The following is a 26306-nucleotide window of genomic DNA, read 5'->3' as shown; positions in this document are numbered from 1 at the left end:
TGGCCTCCTAATAATCCTCATCTATGAACTGGCTTCATTACTCTGTTCTCCTCCCCACTAATTGCTGGTGTGTGGTGAGTGTACTGGCACACTGTGGCTGTAGCATAATCCAGGGGCTGAACATTGGTGATGTTGGATGGGATCTCCATTACCTGTGAAGCACTTGGAGTGTCCAGAAAAGTGCTATATAAATGTAAGGAATTATTATTTATTAATTATTAAATGAATCTCTCTTCTCTGAACAGATAGGCCTGCCTGTTTTGCCCAGGTTCAATGGCTAGGCTGTGGTCCCTAAGCCTGTAATAAATCACAAGCTGCTTATGGTATCTCACCCTGGTCAGATACTCACACAAATCCTACTCTGTTCCACAAGTTCAAGAACAACTAGGACAAGGCCAGCCAGCTCAATGGACTTCAGAAGTGAAACGCTCGTGAGAAAGCAGAGGAGTGTGGGTATACTGGTGTGAGTCTTGCTATTAAATGTGTTATTTAATCACCTGAAGTGCTTTTTTGTACTAAACCTGACGTGAACAGCTATTATTGCACTGGGTACGGATAAAAAGTACACAGGGGCTCTCCATATCCCACAACTCCCCACGAGAAGGAGAACGGAAGAATAACTTTGACAGCGGAGACCTGAACTTGAGACTTCCTGTAGCGGTACTTTGTACTCAGACACCCGGAACGTTGCAGTTGCTGCTACGATGTCGGTTTTAATGAGTCGCCTGATAGTTCACTATAATTCCAGTATTAAATTAGGTGCTTTAGCATTCGCAGCAACTAGGATGTACACCGCCCAACCAAAAAAGAACCCGGTGGTGTACTTTGACATTGCCGCAGACAACGAGCCCCTCGGAAGAGTCACCTTCGAGGTAAGAAGTCCTCTGCTGCACCTGTGGCAGAATTTGGTTTCGGCGTGTCTCGTGATTTAGTGATTAAAAGTGAACAGGGCAGACTAAATTTTAAATGTCAATTTATGAAAGCTACCTTAAAAATGTCGGCTTTTTTATTGCCGTTGCAAACCTTTGCATATAATATTTCAACTTGAGCAGCGGCGAATTGTCTGGACGTTTGTCTGCGAACAAGAGAGGAATTTTCGCTTTGCGGAAAGGAGAACCGTAACTGATCTGGAGTTATACGTTTGTGTTCTTGAAATGAATGAGAATAAAATGTCCTTTCCGCCGTTCTCACCTGTGCACCTAGCGCGACCTGTTATGAGACGATAGTCATCTGTCTCCTATCAGTCGTGATGTCTGATTCTGTGCTCTAGATCAGCAGTTCCGAGCCCTGGTCCTGCAGGAACACTGTATTTGTTGGTTTTCATTCTAACTGAGCTTTACAGCCCCAGTGCTAATTGATGACTTTAATCACCTTTTACTTATTTAGATATTTATTTAATAAATTATAATTGGTTTCTTCTATGAGTCCTCAGTGTAAAAACACTCCTCACTTCAAGGGTAGTGATTCTAATAAGTTAAGCATACAAAACTTCCCTCGGCATGTGCTCAGCTTTCTGGCCGTTACTTCCGATTAAAACGATCTAAAACATCGATGTTGAACAGACCCGGGCGGAAATGACACTGTATCAGAAGTGTCTGAATAGATACCTGAATGAGCGTAGTCCTGAAACTCTGACACTGGCGCAGGGTTGAAACCAGTTACAGACTTCACCCTTAAATTCCATTTGACCTTGTAAAAGCTGAAAGCAATTTTGGGAACACCCCAAACAGGAAACAATGAACATCTTGGTTAAGAATTCAGCTGGAGCATAAACCAGAAGACACTGTTCCTCCAGGACTAGGGCTGGAAGCCACTGACTTCAGGAACTGGAGTGTGGTCATTCTCCACATGTTTGACTTTAATATGTATGCTACTATGTCAAATTAAATACAAGCATGTATTCCTTTATCCAGTATGTTAGATACTTTTTATGTTGTCATTAGCTGCGTGCACTGTGTGTGTAATTTAGCAACAGGGTGGTGTAATGCCTCTGGCTATTTACATCTATTTCACAGAACACGATGTGAAGTATATTTTATACTTTTTTAAAGTTGTATAATTTTATTCTACAAATATCCTGTATGCCTATATATTGGGCTATATACAGTAGGTAATGTGGCTTCTAATACAATCCCCAGACACATGCCATTATATAAACATTTCTGATTTAAAAAAAATATCACATTCTAACTCAGATGTGAATGAAAAGTGTGGATGCTTATGGAACTAAAAACTGTATTTTAACAACAGTCTGACAAAACTAAACGGAGTACACGCACAGGCCTTTGGTTGTTAAAACTGTTCCTAATGAAATGTATCTGGATCTTCTTTTGCAGCTCAATGCTGATGTGGTCCCTAAAACAGCAGGTGGGAGTTCTCCTAGAGGATGAAACTTTTTAAGGTGTTGTCATGGATTTTCCGCATAGTCAGTTTTGTCTCCTTCATTTGTCATAGAGAACTTCCGAGCCCTGTGCACAGGGGAGAAAGGATTTGGGTACAAGGGATCCACATTTCATCGGGTGATTCCTCAGTTTATGTGCCAGGTACAGATGTTTTGTTCTTTTGCCTTTTCTGCTGGGCACAGTTCCTGAAGTGTAGACGTCGGATGAGGGCAGACCTGTTCGGGGCTGGCATCTCTAGTTTCTTCTGTAATCGTGCTGCCACAAAGATTGAAGTCAGGAACTATGAGCGAAGTCTTATGCTTTAGCCTCCAACTCCGTTACATTTGTTTTCAATGCAGTTGGAAGGTCCTGTTTATAATGTGCTCTGTTGTGTTACATTTGTTTTCAATGCAGTTGGAAGGTCCTGTTTATAATGTGCTCTGTTGTTTCTTCTCGGGTGTAGGGTGGTGATTTTACCAACCACAATGGCACTGGAGGGAAGTCTATCTATGGGCCCAGATTCCCAGATGAGAACTTCATATTGCAACACACAGGACCTGGTATTGTGCCGATTACTTCAGTCCCGTGGATTGTACTGACGCATGGTAGACAGCACATCAGGAGATTAGGCAGTGATCTGAAATGAGTTTCAAATCCTTCTGAATTCCAAGTCCAGTTTGATAATAAGTGTCAGATTTCAGAAGGCACGCCTAGATTGTTGGACTTTACTTTAATGGAAAAATAATGTGAATGTGGATTATGTGTGCCTGGATGTTTGTCAGGGGTATTGTGGGTTACATCTTAGCTGGATGTCAGACAGACACAGTCCTGGCATGTTTTGTTAACGAGGGCAATGTCACTCCGTACCACTAGATGGAGACATTGTCTTCTTAACATAGCAATGAAATTCCCCACTTCATAAAACACCACTCCTTCACGTGGCATGTTCACGGCTGTTCCTTGTCACTTCTGCTTTCATTCTTGTCCAGGTTATTTATATGTAAGGTCCACTCTTAGAATACGTATTCCTAAAAATGTTGTTCCTTATTTTATTCAATCCAAATGCCTCACAATCTGAATCTAAATTATCCAAGCTGACTGCATCGTCCCCATTGCATTGCAATGGAGGAGGAGGAGGAGTGAGGAATTGCTACAGAGGTTGGATTTAGGGGAACTTCTGGAAGTCCAGACTATAAAAGCCCAGGGTGGAAGTTAACAGTGTCTCTGGTCACTGTGAATCTTTACTGATTAAGCGGTGAATCATCGCTGACCAAGTGGTCAGGATCAAAGTTTTAACCAATTCTAGCATGTCTTCTATAACAATCAGCAACATTTTGTGCCTTGGTTCTTGATCCTGTGATGGCCAAACCAGATATTTTCAATCTAATGACTAAATCTGATGTTTGATGTGATTCTGGGTGCAGCTATGAAGGTTGTCATGAATCATCTGCTACGCAAAGTGAAATATAAGGAGATGAGGGTCCCATCTCTGACATGTACAGCACTGAGAAATTGCATGTCTGTTCCGGGTGTGGTAGATATATGGCATATATTTAACCCCTCCGCCAAAGAATGTAATTTTTTTCTTGGCTACTCCTAAAATTTACTCCAGAATTGACTTTTTTTTTCTTTGGGGCAAATGCAAAAATCAACTTCACATTCTGTGGAACACAATTAAAGACTTTAGTAAAGATATGCAACACAATTTTCTCAGTACCTGCATAAATTGTATCAAACTCCTGCGATTTTAGAGTTCTACAGCATGCTCAGCTGCACAGTTTCTTTGTGGCAACTGCATTGAAAAACCACTTAGAAAAGATTTAAATATAGTTCAGGTGGGTATCTGCTTCGGCAAGCGTAGGCTGCCAAGGAACAAGTAATAGGTTTATTCCATGCTGAAAAGAGAAGAAAGAAAACGCAACGTTTTGGCTGTATAGCCTTCTTCAGGTGTGAGAGAGACAAGGCAGGAATGGTAATGTAGCGGGAGAACACAAGCTGGGAGAGAGGAGGAGTGAGAGGCGGGAGCAGGGGACAGAGAGACCAATCAGGAGGTGTGAAGTCAGAACAGGTGTAGAGAGGTATGAAATGAAACTTCCAATGAATGGAGAAACTTGAGAAGAAAAGTAGTCTGTCTTTAAGAGAAGGGGGAAGGGAAGGGATCTTCAAGAAGATTTAAATATGTTTTGACAGTGTACTGAATTTGTTCTGCATGGATCCAGGCAGAATTATTGTTTTAAATGTAGTCCATCCAGACATTATCTAGATTTGAGGTCTCATTGAACAGTTTGCAGATACTATTGCACTGGCTGAGTGCCTTCTACTTCTTAATAATTGACTTCACCATGCTCAAAGATATATTAAATTCGAATTGTTTGTATGCCCTTCTGATCTGTGCCATTCTGCAGCTTTGTCTCTGAGCTGGTTTGAAGGCTCTTTGATCTTAATGTTTGAATGCTGTTATTGCAGAGACTACTAAACTGTGTGGCTCATTTACTGTAGGTAATTATTTGCACATGAATAATTTAGGTATGCCAAAGGATTTGAGTACTTAAGCAATCATGACTTCTTTCTTTCATATTGTCTTGTCTTTTTATACTTATTTTTATATTTATTTATACTGTTGAATTCCTTTTGGGGAAAAAAATCTTAACTCTGAAAGCAGCTCCCAAGAAGCCACATTCATTATGCCAACCTTTGTTGAGGTTGTGTTTTTCAGCGTGGCGCCGATTTTTCTTCTGTAGGTGTGTTGTCAATGGCCAACGCAGGACCAAACACAAACGGATCTCAGTTCTTCATTTGCACCGCGAAAACGGACTGGTACGTAGGAAAAGCCTGTCGTTTATCCCGCGCGCAGGCAGGATTCCGAAAGGTGCCCTCACTCCTCCTCCTCCTCGGGTCTTTCCTAGGTTAAATGGAAAGCACGTGGTGTTCGGCCATGTCGCGGAAGGGATGGACGTGGTGTCGAAGATGGAGAAGCTCGGCTCTCGAGGCGGGAGCCCCTCGAAGAAGATCGTCATCACCGCCTGCGGGGAGCTTGCGTAGCTGCCTCCCCCGGCTGTAAGACTGCCACGCTGACTGTGAATTAAACAATACTCCTTTACAACTGGCGTCAGGTTGCATCTTGTCCAGAGTACTGTATTTCAGGGGCCCGGAGGGTATCGGGAGAGACATTTGTTCTACTTTTGAAACAAATTCTGAATGTAAGGGATTTCATCTTTTAAAAATCAGCTCTGCTATAAAAAGTGCACTCCTTCGGTACCAGTACTATCCGAGTGGTTTAGTCCGTGCTACAGATTTCAGCAAGTATGATGAACTCTGAATTAAAAACAAACTGGACCAGAGTCCTCTTAAAGTGTTTCAAAGTTCATGGTGAAATACAATATCTGAAATTTAAGAGGAGAAAGCTTTTGAGGTCTTTCACAAGAGCTTGGCACGACCTTCTATTTTGAGACCTAATGGAAATAATGTGCACTCAGAAATGTCCTGACATCTATAATGTGTTAAAAATATATTTAAATTAAGATTGGTTTTAATTTTTACATACTACAATTACATTTCTTGTTTTTTATTTCTCCTATCGGTACACGTTATGCACATTTAGTTACTCTTAATAGTTTTCAGTTGAAGGAAAATATTCTAATCCTACTGTATAGTGTTATGCTGCAATAGGTGAAAATAAGAAAAGAGTTCTGCCGATTCGGTGCTCCTCAAAGCTCTTTCTTGGTTTTAGAACTAAAATATTGTTTTTGTTACTGGACATGAGAGTGCCCTAATGATGATACCAACTACTGCATCTGTGCATGTGAACATGAACAGTTAACATGAAATACTGGCAGTTAACATAAACCATGTGAAATAACAAATTGTGTCTGTGAAACAAGCTACCAGCTGTATTGTGAAAGCAAAATCTCAGGGATCCTTCAAGAATCTGGTTTGCAATGATATAGTATTCAAATAAAGTGCAAACAAAATGGCTGGCACGATGGGTTAGGTGATCTTGTGTTCTCATCTTGGATGCTCCAGGTCTGTCTAGTTACTGTCGATACCTATTAGTCCAGAACATCTAGCATGGCCTAGAATCTAGAAGCACAGAAAAATCCCATTTTTAGTATGCCTAATGTCCCACTAAGGTTTGAACTTGGATATTACCGTTTAATAATCTAGTAGATAGCTTTGTAAATCGTACCTTGAAGGCATTTGATTTAATTTTTGGATTACCGTTTAATAACCGCTCTCTTTTCCACAGAGCGATAGCTTATTGAATGGACTTGCCCAGGTCCTCTGACACCAGCCCGCCTTTTATGTTTCCTGGTTGTGATCCAAAGGCTTTTTTTAGCTCGTAGTTCCAGCATGGCTTCCTTTACTTGGGTACAGGATATGACATCATGCTTCTGGTTTCCTTTTATTCATGAAACCGTGTGCAGATAACTGTGACAACTCTGTAACCCTGTGGTTATGAATACAGGACAAACAGGCTCTTCAGAAGTTGTTTACAACAAAAGCAGTAACAGTGTAGCTAGACACAATGTTCTGTGTTTTTTGCGCCTTGAACATGTTCCCCAAACTACAGTACACACAAAATCTCAAGTGAGAAGGGAATTAGTAGGTCACTTTTACCTGCAAACAGATAATGTGTGAGATAATCGTTCTCTTTTATACAGGTACTGTAAGTGGTGCCTAAGTGTATAGGTGTGAGAGTGGTATTTAGATTTTTTTAAGTATCAAGCAAGTGATAGTAAATTTTAAATTATTTTTGTTGTTTTCAAAAGTTTATATGCCTGCAGTAGGCTTAATTTCATTTTATTGTGCTGCAGAATTTTAGCAATTTCAGTTTGTTATATGTGACCCACATTTGGCTGAAAAACTCTTAAAAGCTCTAGGCCAATAAACATTTTCTAAGAAAAGTTTTTCATGGATATGGACTGTTTTCCAAGATGTGCAGTTTTAATCAAAGCATTTTGGAAAAATGAACAGCTGAGTTGCTCTCATAGTTTTTGGCTCGCTCTTTTGAAACACAGCACTTAGTACATCAGTCATGGTTATGTCGTGGATGACATGGATTCGAAGGGTGAGCAGAACCCTTAGGCAATTTTCTTATTTTTCTGTCAAAATGTTTTTTTTTCATTCAACCAGGAAAGAGACGGTAAAGCTAGTAGCAGAACTACTTTGCTTTCCTACTGTTCAGTTCAACAAACACAAGCTGATTTGTAGTGTATAAAAAGACCACCTAATCACTGCTGCTACAGCCTAGATTCTGGCTCAACTACATTCCAAACAGAGTCTGATCATGTTCATTTTCACCTATTGGAAAGCCTGTACACGTGGCAATTCAATGAAATGTCACAAGAAGAAAAAAAACCGAATGTGAAGCCACCTTTACCAAGATGATCTAACTGGGGACAGTGGCAGCATCGAGCTAAGATCCAGTTTGTTAAAGAGCAGTTCTAACTATATCTCTTATCTGTCAACTGCAGCTAAGGAGAACAGGTAGAAGTAGGTCCAACTCAGGCCCAGTTATCTATCCTTTACCCTATGAAACACTGTTTCCAGTCAGCTTGCTGTTTCTAATGATTTCACAAGTCCATGATGTATCGTATGAGGCAGACATTTGTAAATCATTCCAGAATAGGTTCCAGTGACAATGTGATAGCAAACAAATGGTCAGAAAACAGGATTTTGCCTGTTTTTTTTGTGGCTTGGGGGAGGAGAGATCTTTTAAGAAATCTCTTGTGAACATGAATAAGATTTTAAAAAACACAAATAGGCAGCTTTTTTCAATATTGCCAGATAAGTACCTAGAGATACACAATCCAATTTGTGTGATGACCTTTTAATCAAACACTTTCATGTAGAAGAATTCATTCAGGACACACGGTGAGAAAAATCTGGTCACGTGATTTCTGTGCTGATATAGGTTCAGAGTGCAAAATGTCTGAACTTTTAGATAGTTCAGTGCCTTATAGTCTGAGGCATCTTAAATAAATCCATATGTAGTGTGAATGTATATTCCAGCCATATCTGGTTGGGCTCAGGTCTCAGATTTCCTAGTTACTGTTGAAACATTTTTTTTCTTGTGCAAGTTCATCATCTGAAGTTAAAATATACTTTATGGAATTTTTTATTTCCCATTTCTCATAAAGCTTACAAGACTATAAGCTAGCTCGGCTACAATTTGGACTTTTGTATTCTACCTTTGCCCAGATATTCTCAGCTTCGAGGTACTCAGAAAATGCACTGAAAAAACCTCCTTTTCACGAAAGCCCCCTCAAATCTTGAGAAGGATAGAAAAACAAACTGCTGATTCCTGTCATTTTTGTTAATAATCAGTCATGTTGATTGTCTCTGTTGTTCTACTCGTACTGGTATTATTTTTGCACTTCACAGTCCCATGCATAGGTGGTCACAACTACACCAAAAGACCAGAAATGTTACATACATGCGTCTTTAGTCCTGGAGGGCTCGACCTAGGCTTTTCTGGGTCTCTTAATTCAACAACTTAAGCTCTTTGAACCTTGTTAATTGATCTGGGAGAGCTAATAATCATCTCTGTCAAGTAAAGACTGAAAGAGGAACGAGAGCCTGCAGACACCTTTTAGCGTCAACCTAAAAAGAAAGCATAAGAAGAAAAGTTAATAAAAATATGAACATTGACGTACCTGATACTCTAAACTTTTCATCTATTTAAATGAAAGGGTTTAAGGGTTGTGGGAGTAGGGAACTCTGCAAGATTTTCTGCTCAATGAGTTACTAACTTCCAAATGGATGAGATGGGGCCTCCTTTTGTCTGCAACCTTTATGTTCTTAAATTTATATTTGTGTTTTGAGGGGAAAAAAAAGAAGGAGGTGTCTGAGATGAGTATACCTTCTCACTTTAACAGGATATATGGTTTGCCCTGGCTCATCACCACACAACTGTCTGAAACCTAGAGTGTCCTGTCATTATTCCTCATGTGCTGACTTTGTGGTCTGTACAAGCAGATTTCAGATGTTCACAGTAGTATGTCTGGAATGAAGACAGTGCTTTGCGGTTTTGTACCTAGGTTTCAAGAATGGACGAAACGTTATGCAATATTTACGTTTTCTTGATGACAAGATAATAACTTTTTTTTTCCATTAAAAAAAAACACGAGACCAAAGACAAGAACAAACTGTTTCATTATTTTAATGAAGCAATAAAACTCTTAAAAGTACTAAAGCAAATGTTTTTCCTAATCGACAATAAGGCACATTTCGGAATGCCATTTAATGGACAGTGAACAGAGTTTACATTCTTTCCTCGTTCCCAGTTCAACTTTTTTCCAGCCTCCCTCTGTGTTTTGTCCATTTTCAATTTAGCATTAGTTTGTTTAAAAACTTAAGTTAGAAAAACCAAGTAAACACTGATAGCTAATATACCATGAAGCAGTGTACATTAATATACTGTACCTTACTTTCGGTACACACTGAAAGTCAGTATGATAGAATATGAGCTGGTGTAAACTAGTATACAATGTAGTTCAATGAAGCATACTATAAGTAGTTTGGTGTACCCTAAGGTAACATACAAAATTTTGCAGACCATCTTATACACTCTAAATGCATTAAATATGTAGACAAGAAAAATATTTTCCCCAAACAATTTTAAAACATCATGCACATGCAAATTTTAACAGAATTGTATGTCTCACATGTTTGCTCTACAGAAAAGCAATTCTACACTATGCACAAAAATTCAATATTAGTTCTTTAACAATACTGCTTTAGTAGACTTTGTATACTAGAACTCACAGTTTCTTGTGCTTGAATACAGTGGTGAGTGTCTGTAACATAAAATATTGTTTCATAACTGAAAGCACACATAATTATTGCCTTTTCTTCAGCGGTCTCTGTAACATATTTTCATTACATAAACATCAGTACTTCTCTTAACTAATAAAATTTTATAACATTTTAATACTGCTCTTTAAAATGATAAAGTAATTTCCAAAATACACATATATCAGCTCCAATAAGTATTTTAATATTAGTTTAAGCACTTGAATAATATGATTGGTTAATTAATACTGATAATATTTTCATCCACAAAAAAAATGGCTTTTAAGAGAGCAAGGGCATTTAAGAATTATGTACCAACCTTGATATAATAATCTATGTAGACATCAATATTTCCTTCTAGTGTAGTTTTCTTGCATACTTTATACAGAAAAAAAAGCATTGTAATAAAAAAATCCTTCCATAAATATTTTCTGCAGGATATACCCTCAGATTGTAAAACATTTAAGAAAAACTCCCAGCTTTGTCTTCCAATAAACGGCCCTTTTTAAACAAAAAAAGCTCGGACATTGCAAATAACAATTCAAAACAATGAACAGTCTTTTAAAAAAGATGGCCTTCGAATATATACAGAAAAAAGTCATTGCAAAGATCTCGGTTAGGGAAAGAGCTTTTTATCATTTGCAATTGTTCTAAAATTTTAACATCTAGAAAGGTTTCCAAAATACACACATTGTACATATAAAAAAATCTCCATACTCAAAAGGAACTGTAAAAGTCAAGTATATGTATCTCAAGACGAATACGTCTACAAGCATTTAACTATTTCATGAATGGGTGTGCATTCCAATACATCTATCTAGTCAGCTCTGTAGTACTGACCCTCTTTGAAACTTGCACAGATCACAGTAGATTTATGTAGGCACTTCTCTCCCAAACAAAATGGTTTACGCTTGCGACTTGAAACCATCACATTTAACAGTTGCTTCAGACGGTCATACATTTCCGCATTTCAGATCAGTCAGAGCGATCCTAAGTCCTGTTATTTTATGTGGGTGTTTGGTGTAGCCAACTTTCAGCCAAAGCCAGTGAATACAGTGGAATGATACTAGCTTTACTCTTCCTCAAATGTAAAACATAAGAGCAGGAACAACATTTGAAGATTTCTGCTATGCCTTTAAGTTTTATGTATTTTGAATTCCAAAATCTCAGGCCCCTAAAACCTTTCAGTTGAGGGTATTAAACCTGCCAAAGGTATAGCCACTGTATATACATGTAGACAGAAACCTAGAACCTTGATTATAAAATGCCAAAGACCAATCAAAACAACAATGAATAACTGGCAAGAATAAGTCCTGCAATTAAATACAAAAAGTAAAGGCTTTATTTTTGGGATTAAATATGATTCAGCACTTTGCATTGAAATAGTTTTCTGCTGATCCCAAGTGCACTGAGAAAGAAGCTGGGAGTCAGATGTAAAACTGTATACCTATGCTAAAATCAACTAATTTCATATTGAAGTATGTAATATACTCTAGAATTTTAACTTGCTGTCAGTTATTGTTATTGGTTCCTGAACTGTTGACATGTTCCTCTTCATTAAGAGCGATTTAATCATATGATACTCAGCATGCATGCTCATTCCATATCTGGAGTTTTCGAGGTGTCCAAGAAATTGTTCGAAAGAGTAGATAATCGTTTTTTTCCCCAGCTGCAAAAACTCTCCATAGCAGCCAAATAAACTTTATAGAAAATGAGCCTCTCACATCTCAGTATTTTACCAGTCCTGCCCTATCCCTTGGTAGCAATAGCATTTATGTTCAATGCTGTCATAGGTTTTAGCCTCTCCTGCCATCTTGAATCCATTATCTCATCAGCTCTGAATCGCCAAGTGTTCACACTGGCGACATGCAAATAAAGCTTAACACTACGCATGCACAGTATTATTTCACACTGCCCTGGTGTCCAGAGAATTACTGAAGGCACACAGACAACAAACCATGAACTTCATGAAATCTACCTGGAAACAATGATCCTCGAAGTCTGTGACAGAGCTGAGCAGAAACATGCCAACTGAACACTCTTGAATCATACAGTAGGGTAAAGGCAATCAAATTAAAGCTTTTAACTCTGTATTTATTATTCTTATATCAAATACACTATATACACCACAGGGTAAAGCAAAGCTTCTAAACACAGAGAGCAGGTTTCTGGAGCACTGACTACAAGCCTGAGCCGACCTTTGACCTGTTGGCTTGGTTCTCAAACAAACCGGTTTCCAAAACCAAAATGAACAGGCACATTAACCTGGCGTTGCCCACCATTTTCAGAGTCCCTCTTTCAAATAACATTTCATAGTCGTCTCCGTGGCAACAGGTCTGATTGTTTTTGCCAGTCGGAAATTTTTGTTCATGCTTTCAAACCAACTCACAGAACAGAGGAAAACACTTTCCAGTTTACCACTAAAGCGCTTGAGTGGCAAATGTAGTCCCATCCTCACACATAATTTCACATATATAAACTTCACAGCTCCAAGGGGTTATACTGTATTACTTCCCACTTTCTATAGCAAGTCCTGATTAGTAGCACTGAAGATCGGTTGCATAAGAATTCCAGGCTGAGTAGTCCTTCATTTTCATTTGCATTTAACAAAGGATTTCTGCCTAACATGTTCCAGAAATGAAAGTGTCTTCAATGTGCTATATTAAAAAGACATAACATCTTTTAAGCAATTTGCTAAAGAAATTACAATAAGTTTTAAGCATTTCAAGTTTAGTCTCCAAAGGTACACATTCTAAAACAGAATACAAAGTACAGTTAGAGTACAATGCCCTACCAAAATACTTTGGGATTAAAAAGAACCATTTTCTTCTACAACAGTAGGACTGAATCCCTGCATCAGTTTTGAGCTAGATGTACCAAATAGCTTCCCCTCATTTGTAACCTTACATTCTTATGTAATAGAATAACATTTACTGATATTATTTTTCCTGTAATTAGTCTAAATTAGAAGCATTAAGTGGTGTTCTGTGAACCCATTCCACACCTAACATAATTTACTTTAAAAATAAACTTCAAGCTTAAGCAGCTTCAACCTCATCTTCAATGAGTCAGGACCACCTTGTTAATTCCTACATTTCAAAACCCTCAAACACTACTTAAGGGGCTTGTGTCTGGTGCTGTAATTTCCTGAAATGAGAAGACAATGGCCTTAAAAAGTCTTCTACTAAACCGCTTTGTCATGTCATGTTATATTCTTCTGTAAATGTGAATGGTGAAACAGCTACAAAATGACAACTCTGCTGTGCTCCACTGTGAGCTATCCCAGACTCTTTCTGAAAGTAACAGACATCTTGGTTCATAGCATGCTCTATGAAAGGGATCACTTTAAATCAACAGGCACATTCACAGAATATTAATCTCAGCTAAACCCCTGGAAACCCTTACAAAGGTGTTGCGAGCAGAGGTCAATGTTGAGGTGTGTGACCTTCCTTCGTACTGTTCGCAAGTCTATAATATAGTAATACTTATTTAGAAATTTGACCCCAGCTCCAGTTCATCCCCATCATCAGCACCCTAAACTTCTTTCCTAATGAAACTTTCTCACATAATTTTAGCACAAACGTTCCAGTCTTTTTCAATTCAGTGTAAAATACCTCATTTCAATGGCACACTTCTCGACAGATACGAGAAGAGTTCACAAGATTTAGAGTTCCTCCACCATTTCGACAGGAATTCTCTTTTTCTAAATGAAACATTGGAAATGAGATTACATTCCCCATTAACTCTAACAGCTGTCCTAAATCTAATGTTATTCATGTCAAATTATCCTTAATTGATGGCTGAGTGAAACCGAGCGTGAAAGCTCTGTAACAATAGGCCATTTTCAAGGAAATGACATCTTGGAACTTGTATTTTCAGCCAATCAGTACATGTTTTTTTTCTTTTAAAAACCGTTAGTTACCAAAGCCTCAGGACTGCCAAATGTATTTAACAGCTTTTTACAGTTGATATTTCTTCTCATCATCACTGCTCCTCCTCCTTTAAAAACTTTTAAAAAGCTGACAACATGAAAACAAAATTGTAAAATTCTTGTAACATCTGCAGCTGAACATTTAGCAACAAACCATTAAAGGACTGGGTGTAAGAATTGACATGCCTGGTGCTACTACTCCAGCAGCACAGGAAACCTGAGAGCGAACTCCGCAGTGAAAGTGCTGTATTAAAGCACTGTGCACAGTCTCCCCTTCCTCGGCTTAATATCGGCCACTTGAATTACAGGTTAGATGCCACCTTTTGGGAAAAGCAGAACTTGCTTCATGAAAGGAAAGCTTAATTCTCAGTTCTGAATCCGGTCTTCGGATTCACTGAGACATACTTTGAAATAGTTCATCACTGCTCTTAATGAAGCTGGATACAGTCTCAAGAAGCTGCAGCTCACCAATCAAAGCGTAGGTTAAACACCATGAGAAACTTTGATGGTCCTATTGGTCATACAGAATCCAACCGATTCGAGCTAGATTCAATTCGAGATTCATCAAATTTGAATGTATTTATTAATTTAATATAATTATATCAGATGTATTAATTCTTGGAAACATGGTGGTTCTGGTGATTACTGCACAGTGAGCGTTAACATGGGGACATGGCTCATCAGGACAGCCACTTCATCCTAAAACTGCACGTTTTTAAGATGTTCGAAGTTCGAAGAGAACAACCCATTGCATCTTAGAGTGTCAAGTACAAGCTGAGTCGTATATATATCAAAAAGATCACTGAAAGCAAGTGGCTAACTCAGGTGCTCCTCACATTCCACATGATGCTACAGTCAAGTGGATGAAGTCTCAGGTGGCTGTGAGATGTGAAGCTACCACGCCTGGAAGAAACGCCCCAGTGAAAGCACCTCGCAGGCAGCTGAAAGTTCATTTGCTAAGCCTATTAAGCGGCAGTTGAAGGTAACAAGTTACATCTTTTTGTAAAACCCATTAACACATTGAGATTTAAAGCCACGCTATAAAACAATCTACAGTAGTTTCTACAGACAGGGAAGCACGGCTGCTACCGGGATCTGTGTGTACATCCCAGCTAAAAACAATACAATTGCACAGTGAACAAAACATTAGATATAATCTACAACAAAAACATGCAACTCTCCAGTAATAAATACCTAGGCAGCATACAAATCTGGGACACATCCTCCATAATCCCTCACTTAATTCACAGTTGATTGGATTTTGATGTGCTGTTGACCCAATGAACAGTAAAGCCTAATTAAATTAATAAAAAAGTAATAATACTAACCAGCACATCAAAATATTTCACTTGGCAGGGAAAAAAAACACATGGAACAAACCATTCTGTAAACAAATAAGCAACAGACACCACTATGAGGTAATCCATTGTGTCTGGCATGGGTAGCAATACTGTCTAGGTCATTGATAATGCTATAAACACTTTCATTTATACAGATACACAGGTAAATGTGTTACGTTGAATTTATATTTTTAAGGCCTATTAGCAGTGAAAATATATACATACTTAATTTGGCACGTTTCACTTCATAAAGAGCACTTTGTCAGTGAGCTAGCAGAGGACAGGATCAGACAGCGTGCGGCGGGAGACCATCCTGTCCACAGTTTACTGGACACGGCGGCAGTAGTAGCCCAGGACTTTGCACTTTTCACACAGGTGCTGGGGGTGCTCCTTGCTCTGGTCCGAGACGTCCAAGCCATCGGGTTTCTCCAGGGGACGCTGGATACATGAACAAAGAGCAGGAAGTCAGTACCCTAGAACCCCTGTCATGGCTCCAGCTGGGTCCACACACTCCTCTACAGAGCAAGGTTGGTCCACACACTCCTCTACAGAGCAGTTGGACACTACAGACTCTACAGAACAGGGCACCACTGCTCTAGAGCCCCTGTCATGGCCTGCAGCTGGATACAGGCAGCCCTCTACAGAGGTTAATTGACATCAGTACTACAACAGCACGCACTGATTTTACATTCACTGAGGGTGCAAGGTACTATTCGTTCACTATAGTTGCTTAGGTATTGGCGTTCTGAACTTGCAGATCCACAGATATTTCCTATTTTATTAAGTGTAATAAACCACATTTTTCTGACAAGCTACCAAACCTCTCTCACCCTTGTAAGCAGTGGTTAAGATTTTCTAATGAAATAGTTTGTTGGTTAACATTTACAAATGTGCCAATATTTTAGATGCATACTTGTAATACTTGATACATTTGATATGTTTGCTATTCTACATATTTTTACAAAATGCACAGAAAACTGTATTTTTTAACTGCAAAAACTGTTATTGCAAAAGACACTTTGAAAATATTACTAGGATTTATTTTCAACCTCCAAAATGCCTCTGCAGAGCAGCATTTGCTAAAAATCAATCACTTGCTAAAAGCTCATTCTAATGCCACACAGATCTCCAATATTACATTTCCAGCTGCATTTGACATAATTCCTAGACACAGATCGTATCTTTTAGTTCATAGCTCTTGTAAATAAACTACTTCAATCGCTAACCAACCCCAAAGACCTACAGTGAGGGCAGCAACAGGTAACATTTTCTGAAATTTAGATTTTCCTTGCTCTTTCATACTCTGCTATTTGCTAATAAAAAGAGTGTGCATTGGAGATTTTTACTTTTACGTGCTGTGATTAAAGTGAAAGCATACACTGTCATGTCTCTTGATATAAACCAGCTTGAAAAGCGGGGAAAAAAACTGCACTGGGAATTATTTTCTTGGAATTGATGCAAAGAATACTGGGAATACCTTTCAGTGCCAGCAACTGTTTGGATGAATATCATAAACAATACCTCTGCAACCATTTGTTTCCTGCTCTGCACTGGTGGAGCTCATTTTTTATCCAGCAACTACCAGGCCCGAGAAATGTTTTTATTTCCAGAATGTCTTAAGATGTTCTTCACAAACCAGGTTACTGAGGGACAGCTGTAACAGACAAGGCAGCGCTTGCCTGGACCAAGTTTGCTCAAGGCCGCAGGGTCGAGTCTACGGAGAATAATATAATTTGGAAAACAAACAATTGCTCATAAATGTTGAAGGTTTTATTTTAACCAGTGGTAAAAATACTTTTACTGCAGATATCTTTATTCTGCCCGGTATTATGAAGGATATACTTTCTTTCTAGGATTCCAGCAAAAGTTCTAGTACACCTCCTGACACCAGGAATTGTAACTCCACTACTTTCCACAGGGAATAAGAGAGAAATACATTTGTTTATAGCGACAGGGTCTGTTCATCACATTAAGCTCCAGCCTCTCATCTTACAGTCTTACAGTTAAATACTTTTTTCCCCCAAGCAAGCTATCAGCTAACAGACCTCGACTGTCTTGGGAGCTTTACCGAGGCCCACTATATCATTTAATGGTACACTAGCCAATCGTACAGCTTGAATGGACTCCTCTCGTTTGTAAGGGAAAATAGGAAATATCTTCTTACTTTGACTGCTTAAGGCATTACACGCTTTCAGATTTCAGGAGAATCTTGGAATGGCATTCAGTAGGAGGAAATATTTTGGATTTTCTTTTCAAATCCGCAGTACCCACTAAATAGAAACTGCTACCTGCTGAAATTGCCGCTTTTAGAAACAACAGGTATGTAGTGCAAAACCTGAAAAATGAAAATATTAAGTCACCGTCATGGCAATTCCTTTGCCTAATTTAAAGATCTGGAGAACAAGGCGCACAGATCTTGAAGTGTTTCTTCCTCCTCTGGCACTTCACCGTTTGACAAGCAATTACAGTTTAAGAAGAAAAGTCTGCAGCAACAACTGCTTGAAGTACGGTATCTGTCTGCAGCCCTGGCATCACGATCTCCTAAAGTAAAGGACGTCCTCACTCAGGTGTTTCTGCACATGTATTGCAGAGAAAATGAAACCCTAACAACTGGACCACTGATTTGGCTTGTAAAGTCATCCTTTAAAAGTATTTCACCTAGCTGGTTAAGTTACAAAGGCATAACCTCCACACAGCTTTCGCTCCTCAAATTGTTTAAATCAGTTTTATCTCCATTAAGAAAAGCAAGAGACTATCCACCTGAAGTCTTTTTAAAACCCATGTGAAATGGACGTTCATATAAACCGCACCTCGGTTTATAGGTTTATTACCTCTGTAATGTTGATTAGAAAGAAAAACTTGAAAATGAAACCCATTTGCCCTCAGTCTGGAATGTCAGGATGCTGGGTAATTTCCTTCATTGTCTTTTTACTTTCTTATGGGAAACAGAAAATGATGTGTCACTGTATCTTTGTGTATGGAGGGGTGATAGATACACAGAAAAAAATACATCTAATGAAACAGACACCACTACGTCCACAGCCTAATTGTCTTACAGGATTAAAGTGAAGTGCAAAAAGGCCTTTAAAATATCAAAAAGAAGGTCTCAGACACTAGGTGTGGGGTTTTAGCATTCTTTCAATTACTGAGTAGATGAAATAGGTCACGTGGGTGACTCTGCAAATGAATATTTGCATTTTACCACCTGTTCTCAATCAACATACACCCTGCCAGGCAAAAGGCCAGGACTGACAAGACTGTATACCTCCTACGTAAGGACATATGAAAAGCATGGAATGGGAAAGACTTCAGCTTTTAAATGGGCATAAGGGCCAGAGTGAAAGAGTGCTCTGTTCATCTAAACAGGCACATGACTGTAGCTGGCAGGATCTGCCTCCTGAGCTCATTTACGCAGATATTTTTACTTAGTATTTTACCTCTTTCATACCCTCAGATTTTTACTGTGTGCAATAAACTAGGAACAAATAATGCCATGAAGTTATGGAATGATGGTTTAATTCAATTGATGTTTTAGTTTGAAAGTGGTCTATGATGTAAATGCTGTGTTTTAGAAAAAATGCTAAACAAAGCAGATTTCAGCGGATGCTTGTTCTTGCTAGATAAATGCCTATAAAACATCACTGGTGGCTTGGAATTGTAAAGCTCATCAGTTAATGTGACCTCAATGTCAGATTCATTTCACAGCTCAAATCAGAATGCCCAAGGATATATGTGATGTGGCTGACTGGTATTTGGCATGAACAGGGGTGCCAGATCTTATTTTCTGTTCTTGAGGCTGTGAAAGCCAAGAACTATTAGGAATTCGGTATTAGGAATTTTCAGAACCTATACATTGTTTTCAGTCTGTGGGCTTTCAGTCCATTTGGCACTGTCCTTTGAGGAAGGGCCTGTGAGGCAGAGGTTCTAGAACCAAGATCTAGATCACTTTCTTCACTACCATTGGCAGTCATTGATTTTAGTCTCATGGGCTCAAGTTTGTTAGAGTCTATGCTGGAAATGCAAAACCCATTTCACTTTCAACCCAGCTGAGTAAAGGTGAAACGTGGTCCTCTGAGCCTGTGAAACCTTGATAACAGGACTATGGATATGGCTGTTCAAGTTTCCTTTTAAAAAGGTTTTACTTATCCGGCAGAAATGTTAGAAACCCCCAACAGTATGAAATTGTCTCTCCACAAAGGTCTCCGGAGTTGAAACCAGTTTGCTCATTAAGAATAGCAAGAGACCCCATCCAGATTGAAATCATTTTGAAAACCAAATCTGCTATGCCACATGTTCTGAAACCTTGAAAATAATTTGAATTCACTCTAATTAGCGATACCTTTGCACTGCAAGATTTCCAAATTAGTTTGCTTAGACTGTTTCAACAGAATAAAAATCCAGGACTTCAGCTTTCTGCTGAACATAATTGCAAACAGATGAACAACAAATACATTTTTTGTAAACATGGCTATCTGGGAGAGAACTGGGCCTCTATTCAGTAACATCAATAACTTGAAGTGATTAGTGATGTCAAACTAACATTTTGTTTTTTTTAATGACCACCACCCTCTTGCTACAGTGTTGTTCTTTAAAATTCTAAAAATCAATTTTGAAACGCAGCCAGATTATTGTAAAGGAAAGCACTGTTTATTTTGGCCCATTTCTCTGAGTTTGAAGTGTGTAATTTCAGAGTAATTTAAACCATTGTTGTAAGCTAAGCAACACTGAGTAGTTCAGTGCACAAACGACACATAAAAAGTAAGAAAACACCACAAATGGGACCAATCTTTCTCTGGATTTAATTACAACTAGAAAAAAAAGGAGTTACTGCTTTTTCCAAGAATCATTGAACATTACTACTTCTCCAAAATGTTCTCTTTTTTCCAGGCGCACAACTATATGATGCCATTTGGATTTTCAAAGGTTTAAATAAAAACTGACCTTTATGCCTTTTGAAGTACCTCTAATGCTGTAAGCAATTTTACCCAAAAAATCTTACTCAGGCAGTCAGCAAAATTGCATATTGGCATTAAGGAAATGGATCCTCAACACCACACACCATGATGTGACCCCTCCCAATCAGCCCAGCACCCCACTCTAAACACTCAATACTTTATGTTTCATCACTGCCTTATTCTGCGGGAGGTAGCTTCCCTAATTTCCACAGTGGAGTGGACTGACAAGGTAACAATAGCTGAATAGTGTTCTTCTGCAGACAATGCGGTTCATCTGAACAAAAGCTGTGCTCTGGGCAAAATTTACCTGACCAATATTCATCAGGTACGACAGTCGCTGATCACTGCTGTTTTCACTGGTACACAAGTATACTGCATGTGCCAGTGTTCAGCTGTAACCAGCCCCATAAACACATTCCTCGTCAAAGGAACATGCAATGTGGCATGCAGTGGCTATACTAGCGGTTCTGTGCTTCTTATGAAATACAGCAACAGCAGATTCAATTTCACTTTCAATCACAAATTCTTCCTGAAGGAATTTCAACCACAGCACACTCCTTCAGGTGACTATGATCATTGATTTCAGGTTCAACTTTCAGCATCTGACAGCCCCAATAATAGGAATTTGTAATTGGGGAATTTTACAAGAAAGGAATAATGTAGCAGCATTAAACTAACAGCATAAACAATCCGTATTTTACAGTAGATTCTCTTTGATGCTCCAAGAGGTGTGCTCAGCTGGTACCTGTTTGTGTGGGTAAACATTAATATGGCACTTGATGCATTCTTGGCCCATGTTGGCCCAGGAATTTCCACTCATCCACTTCCTCTTGCACTTGGGGCATTTGTACTCTCCAAAGCATCGCTTCTTCCCCTGGTACGGAGTCAGTCCTTCGCCTTTGGGTCGGGCCTGAAAAAGACCACGGAACATCAACACTTCAGTGAGGTACTTCACCAGTTTTTTCACACGGCATCAAGGCAGTTTAGATTTATTGTGCACAAATAGTCTCAAACCTTCTTCTGGCCTTTGGAATGAAACCTTACAGACCCTGCTGCTGAAGTCATGTTGCAGACATGTAGTGTGACTGCTGTATGGCTTTGCCAAAGGAAATTCCTATCACAGAGACCGTTTTAATGAGTTGTGTGTGATTCCAATGCAATTTCCTTCTCAAAATGAACTGCATTAATCTGACCAAGCATTGCTCAATCTTAAAGGATGCCATCACTAGTTCAGATTCTGAAAGAACATTTCTGTGCAATCATTACAACAATAAAAAAACAAGCTCACAAATATTTATCTAAATAAGTAATGCACACCCCCACAACGTTTCCTAAAAATGGTGTCCATGGGCTCTTTAGCTGTTGTAACAAAGAGGAAAATAAGTACCTTACCTAATGTATTAGCAGATACTGCATCCGAATATAAAAGCAAACAAGCGTTTTGGTTAACTGGACAAACACCCATGTATTAAACAACTGGAGACTTCAGCCCTGTCTCTATGACTTCAGTCACCTGGGCAGAGGAAAGAGTCATGGATTGTGGGGAATTTATTACAAGGCTCAAGTCTCCTTTCATAATTGGCTACGTCTTGTTGATGACCACTGACTGGGAGATGCCTCACAGAATAATAAAGTATCTAGTTACTTCAAACTTTTATGCTTCTCTGGGCTGTAGTATTACATTAGCAATTTTAATGGTTTTAAGCCTGGCCTGTCATAAAAGACATCATATCAATGAGTCCACAGAGCTTTCTAAATAAAAGCTTCATGCCAGAAGAGGTCTAGGAATAGAAAGTTCATATGTAATTCAATCTGTATATTACTGGGACCTAAATAAATTAGCTGCGTGTCCTTTCATCTTTCACAAGATGTGTTTATTACTTTTATTATCTTACATATTGAATTGTTTCTTACTGTTAATACAGCACTAGACAAGAAGGAACTGTAATTTTTCTCTGCATGTTCCATTGTTGGGTATAATCTATGATGCTTCAAATGGAAGGCAGCATTTGTAGATTTAATACTGGACCAGTGGACTTCAAAAAGTGAAAAAAAGCAGTACACATTTTCTAAGGACATGAACAAACAAAAGCACAAAATTCTTCTAAAAAGTACTGTTCCATGACTAAGTCTGATGTTCAGCCAAAGCAAACAAGACAAACAGTCTCATGTCGCATTTGATGGCACCGGCCTCAAGTTTGGAAAACAACTGCTATCATGCTCTGTACAAGAAAACAAACTCAGAGGTTTAAACTGAGTTTCAGATGAGTGGAGAGACACTTACTGATGCATCACTGTTTTATACAGCCAAAGCTGGAACCACAAAATACAGAGAAGTACAGCATTCTAACAGATTTTCCCAAATCTGGCCTGTCACTAAAATGGCAACGTTAATGTGAACAAACCCGGGGATACCATTCGAGGTTCTTCTGCTGTGACTGATGAGACCCAATAAAGCCATTCAAATCATTTTATGATTAATGTAAATGATTAAATACATTTGTTGGGAGTATTTCATACACACATCCTCAGCACTTATTTAAGACTGTGGGAGTAAAGCCTCTGTTCTTATAGAATCACAGGCTCATGTGGTTTCCATCGAGCTGCACGTTCCCCTCCTGTCCTTTATCATAAATTACTCCGTGAGAAAAACCTGAGGATTAAGATGCTGCACGGTTTGCTTTGACTGAGCACACCGTCACGTTTCAGGAAGTAAAAGAGCAGAATTTCGTATTTTTAGCCATACGAGCCATGTCAAATTAAGTCTTCTATGTCACAGTGTTCTCTCTGAAGCAGGCCTGTGCTCTTCTATTCAGCAGCAAGAAGGAAGTGGGCCCAAAGCAATGTCCAGATACTGGGGAGCTGCAAATGGGTTCTCAGAGCAAGCCTGACGGGGAGGGTGGATGCAGTTGTCTAAGTTCACAAAGCTGCAGATCAGCATCACGAGTTATGACCAGACGTAAGAGGTTCTTGTTTGTTTGCTTTTGAGAGAACAGTCAATGTAAGTTTTAGATGGGAAAAAATGACAAATCTTTGAGGCTTAGGGAGGCCTTTTCTATGTCACTCTGTTGTTGAAATCTCTATTCATGAGGGTAAATAAGATTGGAAAGACATTCTCTAAAAACATCTGCTGGACTTCTGATGACAAATTTTTAAGGCATACTTTATAAAATCTTCACTCTGGTTTGCCCCCTTGTCCCAGTGGTTGTGGCCAGTCAAACCACACTAAGGCAGAGAGTCATGAAAACAGAACAGCCAATACATAGTAAAAAAAATGTAGTAATTAATTTGATAGTTTATGAAAGAAGCTATATACAATACTCTTCAGCAGCTCTTACAAAGTCAGACTTAGGAAAAAAAACATTCAAACTCTGTGTAATCCTGCAAAGTAATAATTATCAGCTGATGGAAAAATTAAAGCCCAATGATGTTTTTCAGCCATAACTACAAGTTTATGACTATAACTTTCTGAGAATATCCAAAACTGCAGTACCTCATAAAACACATTGGTTCAAACATTTTATTGAGCTAGTAATCATTGTAACAATGTTTTCCTTTGTTACATGATCACTAGCTCAATAAAATCTCGTGCCCAAGTTGTTGTTTTTTAATTATACAAGATTGTTATCTGTAACCGAGTGTAAAATAGAAGATATTTAACATCCCAGCTTGTAATGGGACTGAGCACCAGTGGAGTGATGAGGAATTCCTCTCCCTGGTTTTTGATCACAGGCTAGTATATTGATCACAATACACAACATCGCTGGGAGCATCTCTGTTACAGGAACAACAGAGTGATGTACTGTGCCTTGCAAAAGTATTCACCCCCATTGGACTGAGACTTTTTGCCACTCATCAAATTATTATTAAAATGTCTGAATTATTTTTCCCACTTTGACGTTATACAGTACTTTGTGTTGATGAGTGGCAAAAAGTCTCAGATAAATACATCATGGTCCCATGCTGTAACACAATAAAATGTGAAATAGTCCAAAACTACTTTTGCAAGGCACTGTATATTTACGCCAACAGCCATATCACCCTGCAAATCACAACTGGCAACCCACTGAAGCTAAGCAGGTGTGAGCTTGGCCAGTACCTGAAAGGGAGACCTCCTGGGAAAAACTAAGGTTGCTGCTGGAAGGGACTGTATCATACTCCTTTACTCCTAGGACTGCTGTCTGAAGATGCACATGACATTCTATTTGCAACCATAAGTGCCTTCTTTTTTAATGCAGCACGAAATTGATATCTGACTGAATGGGTCTGTCATCAGCCTTGACAGAAAAGTCACACTGTACCACATTAGATGTGTCAGGAGGAGGCCCCAGGCTGCACAGCGAGATATGAAAGCATGTCGGAAGGTTCTGCAGCCACAGGCCACCGGCACCACTTGGTTTAAGTGGGAAATGGATTTATCAAAAGGGCAAAATCCAATCGGGGACTTCAAAATTAGCCAAGTGTTTAGATATTTACTTGGAAACACATTGGGCACCTTGAAGAGTTTGCATTTTGTGACATTATGAAACCATCAGTGCAATTAAAAACCCCACAAGGCACCCACAAACTGGTATTATCTTTAGAAGCCAGAAGCAGGTTTCTAAAACTCTTCTACTCATGTTCATGGTCCTAAGACCCATTTCTAATCAGCTCTCTGGAACAAGCTCATTAGTCACATTTCTAATGTACCAAAGGTAAGTTTTTGTTCAGCACATCCTCATTACGCACAGCTACCCTTGACTGAGACAGACAGAGCGAGCCATCACTCTCTGTTCTTCTAGTGGAAGAACTTCATCATCACTTCTCAAAATCCTCTGTTAGCCAGAGCAGACTCACATTCCCGAACTAAGCTGAACACCAAACCTTGGAAATGTCACACAAACAAGTCTGTTGTTTTGTCAGTTGGAAGTGGAGCTGAAAAACATTACATCAGAATTCCAGTGCTCTGCCCTCCAATGCTGCTTGTGCAAAAAAGCTGAGTGTTGGAGTCTGAAGTGTGATGCTCCCAAGTTCATGAACACTGATCTGTTTTACTGTCAACACACATCTGAAATGCAGCATTTCCAATGGACAACGAAATTCTCCTTTAAAGCAGACTATTTTTTAACTTAACCAGAATCATGAAAGACAATTAGAAGTCACGGGAGACTGTCACTGGTCCAGGAGAATCCAGCAGTAAAATAACCTCAAGCTGCTTTGTTGTAAACATGCTTCAGAACAAAAGGAGCTGTCAGATGGAACGACTCTACATGTGTATCTCCCAGATGAAAGAACTTTCTGATCAGGGAGATAAAAGTCACTTTCATATAAATCAGCGGTAATAGTCAGTTAGCCCAGTACTTAGTCAAAAAGTCCTCATTTCCAACTGAATGGTTTAATTCCAATAGAAGCATACAGTACCCTAAATTGCTGCACATTCTCTCAATTGTGTTTCAGAAGATCCAATTTTAAAATCCAAGTCCAAGAAGATTTGCAATGCGTTTTTTATAGAACTGGTACACAAGGTAAAACCATTCAAATGTGAAAGTCATTCAGCACCGTTTAGTCGTTTACTAGTTAAAAGAACTGCATGATAAATCTCGGAGCCGTAAATCTTCTTCTTGAAATGAAAAAAAAAAGTGATCACTGGATGCAAAACGAGCCCCCTCCCTCCAGCTGTGATCCCCAGGGAGAGGGAGGGAGGCCCAGGCTGAGCGAAGCTAGCAGCGGGCTGAGCCTCTCTTCTGCAGGACGAATACCTCGGCTACACAGTCATCACTCCCAGCTGGAGAGGGCCCTCCAATCAAGGCCATAAAAGACTGGGGGAAAGGAAATCAAAACCAGATGAACTCCGTTCTGATAGAACGCAAGAAAATACTGAATCCATCATAAAACACTCAGGCTGCTTTGAATTAAGTCTTTTTTT

At 39.1% G+C, this 26306-nt stretch overlaps 2 protein-coding genes across 2 annotated transcripts in view; one reads left to right on the top strand and one right to left on the bottom strand.

Moving 5' to 3' along the window:
* The first annotated feature begins 611 nt into the window (after positions 1-611).
* On the top strand, positions 612-5484 carry ppifa (peptidylprolyl isomerase Fa). The gene is made up of 6 exons (XM_006630336.3): positions 612-872; positions 2337-2367; positions 2455-2543; positions 2845-2941; positions 5123-5198; positions 5288-5484. The coding sequence occupies exons 1-6, from the start codon at positions 705-707 to the stop codon at positions 5421-5423; spliced, it is 597 nt and encodes a 198-aa protein (XP_006630399.2). The 5' UTR covers positions 612-704; the 3' UTR covers positions 5424-5484.
* Positions 5485-9527: 4043 nt separating this feature from the next.
* Positions 9528-26306, bottom strand: part of zcchc24 (zinc finger, CCHC domain containing 24) — a 53427-nt gene continuing 36648 nt past the window's right edge. Inside the window, exons 3-4 of the mRNA XM_006630265.3 lie at positions 21147-21311; positions 9528-15884 (exon numbers count right to left, since the gene is read on the bottom strand). Of these exons, the coding sequence (XP_006630328.1) occupies positions 15771-15884; positions 21147-21311 (279 nt within the window). The 3' untranslated portion in view covers positions 9528-15770. The remainder of the gene's footprint in view (positions 15885-21146; positions 21312-26306) is intronic.

This window comes from Lepisosteus oculatus, chromosome 4 (assembly GCF_040954835.1).
Source record: "Lepisosteus oculatus isolate fLepOcu1 chromosome 4, fLepOcu1.hap2, whole genome shotgun sequence".
NCBI classification, from domain to species: domain Eukaryota; kingdom Metazoa; phylum Chordata; class Actinopteri; order Semionotiformes; family Lepisosteidae; genus Lepisosteus; species Lepisosteus oculatus.
The sequence above is the reverse complement of the archived record's forward strand: the minus strand, read 5'-3'. Positions and strand labels throughout refer to the sequence as shown.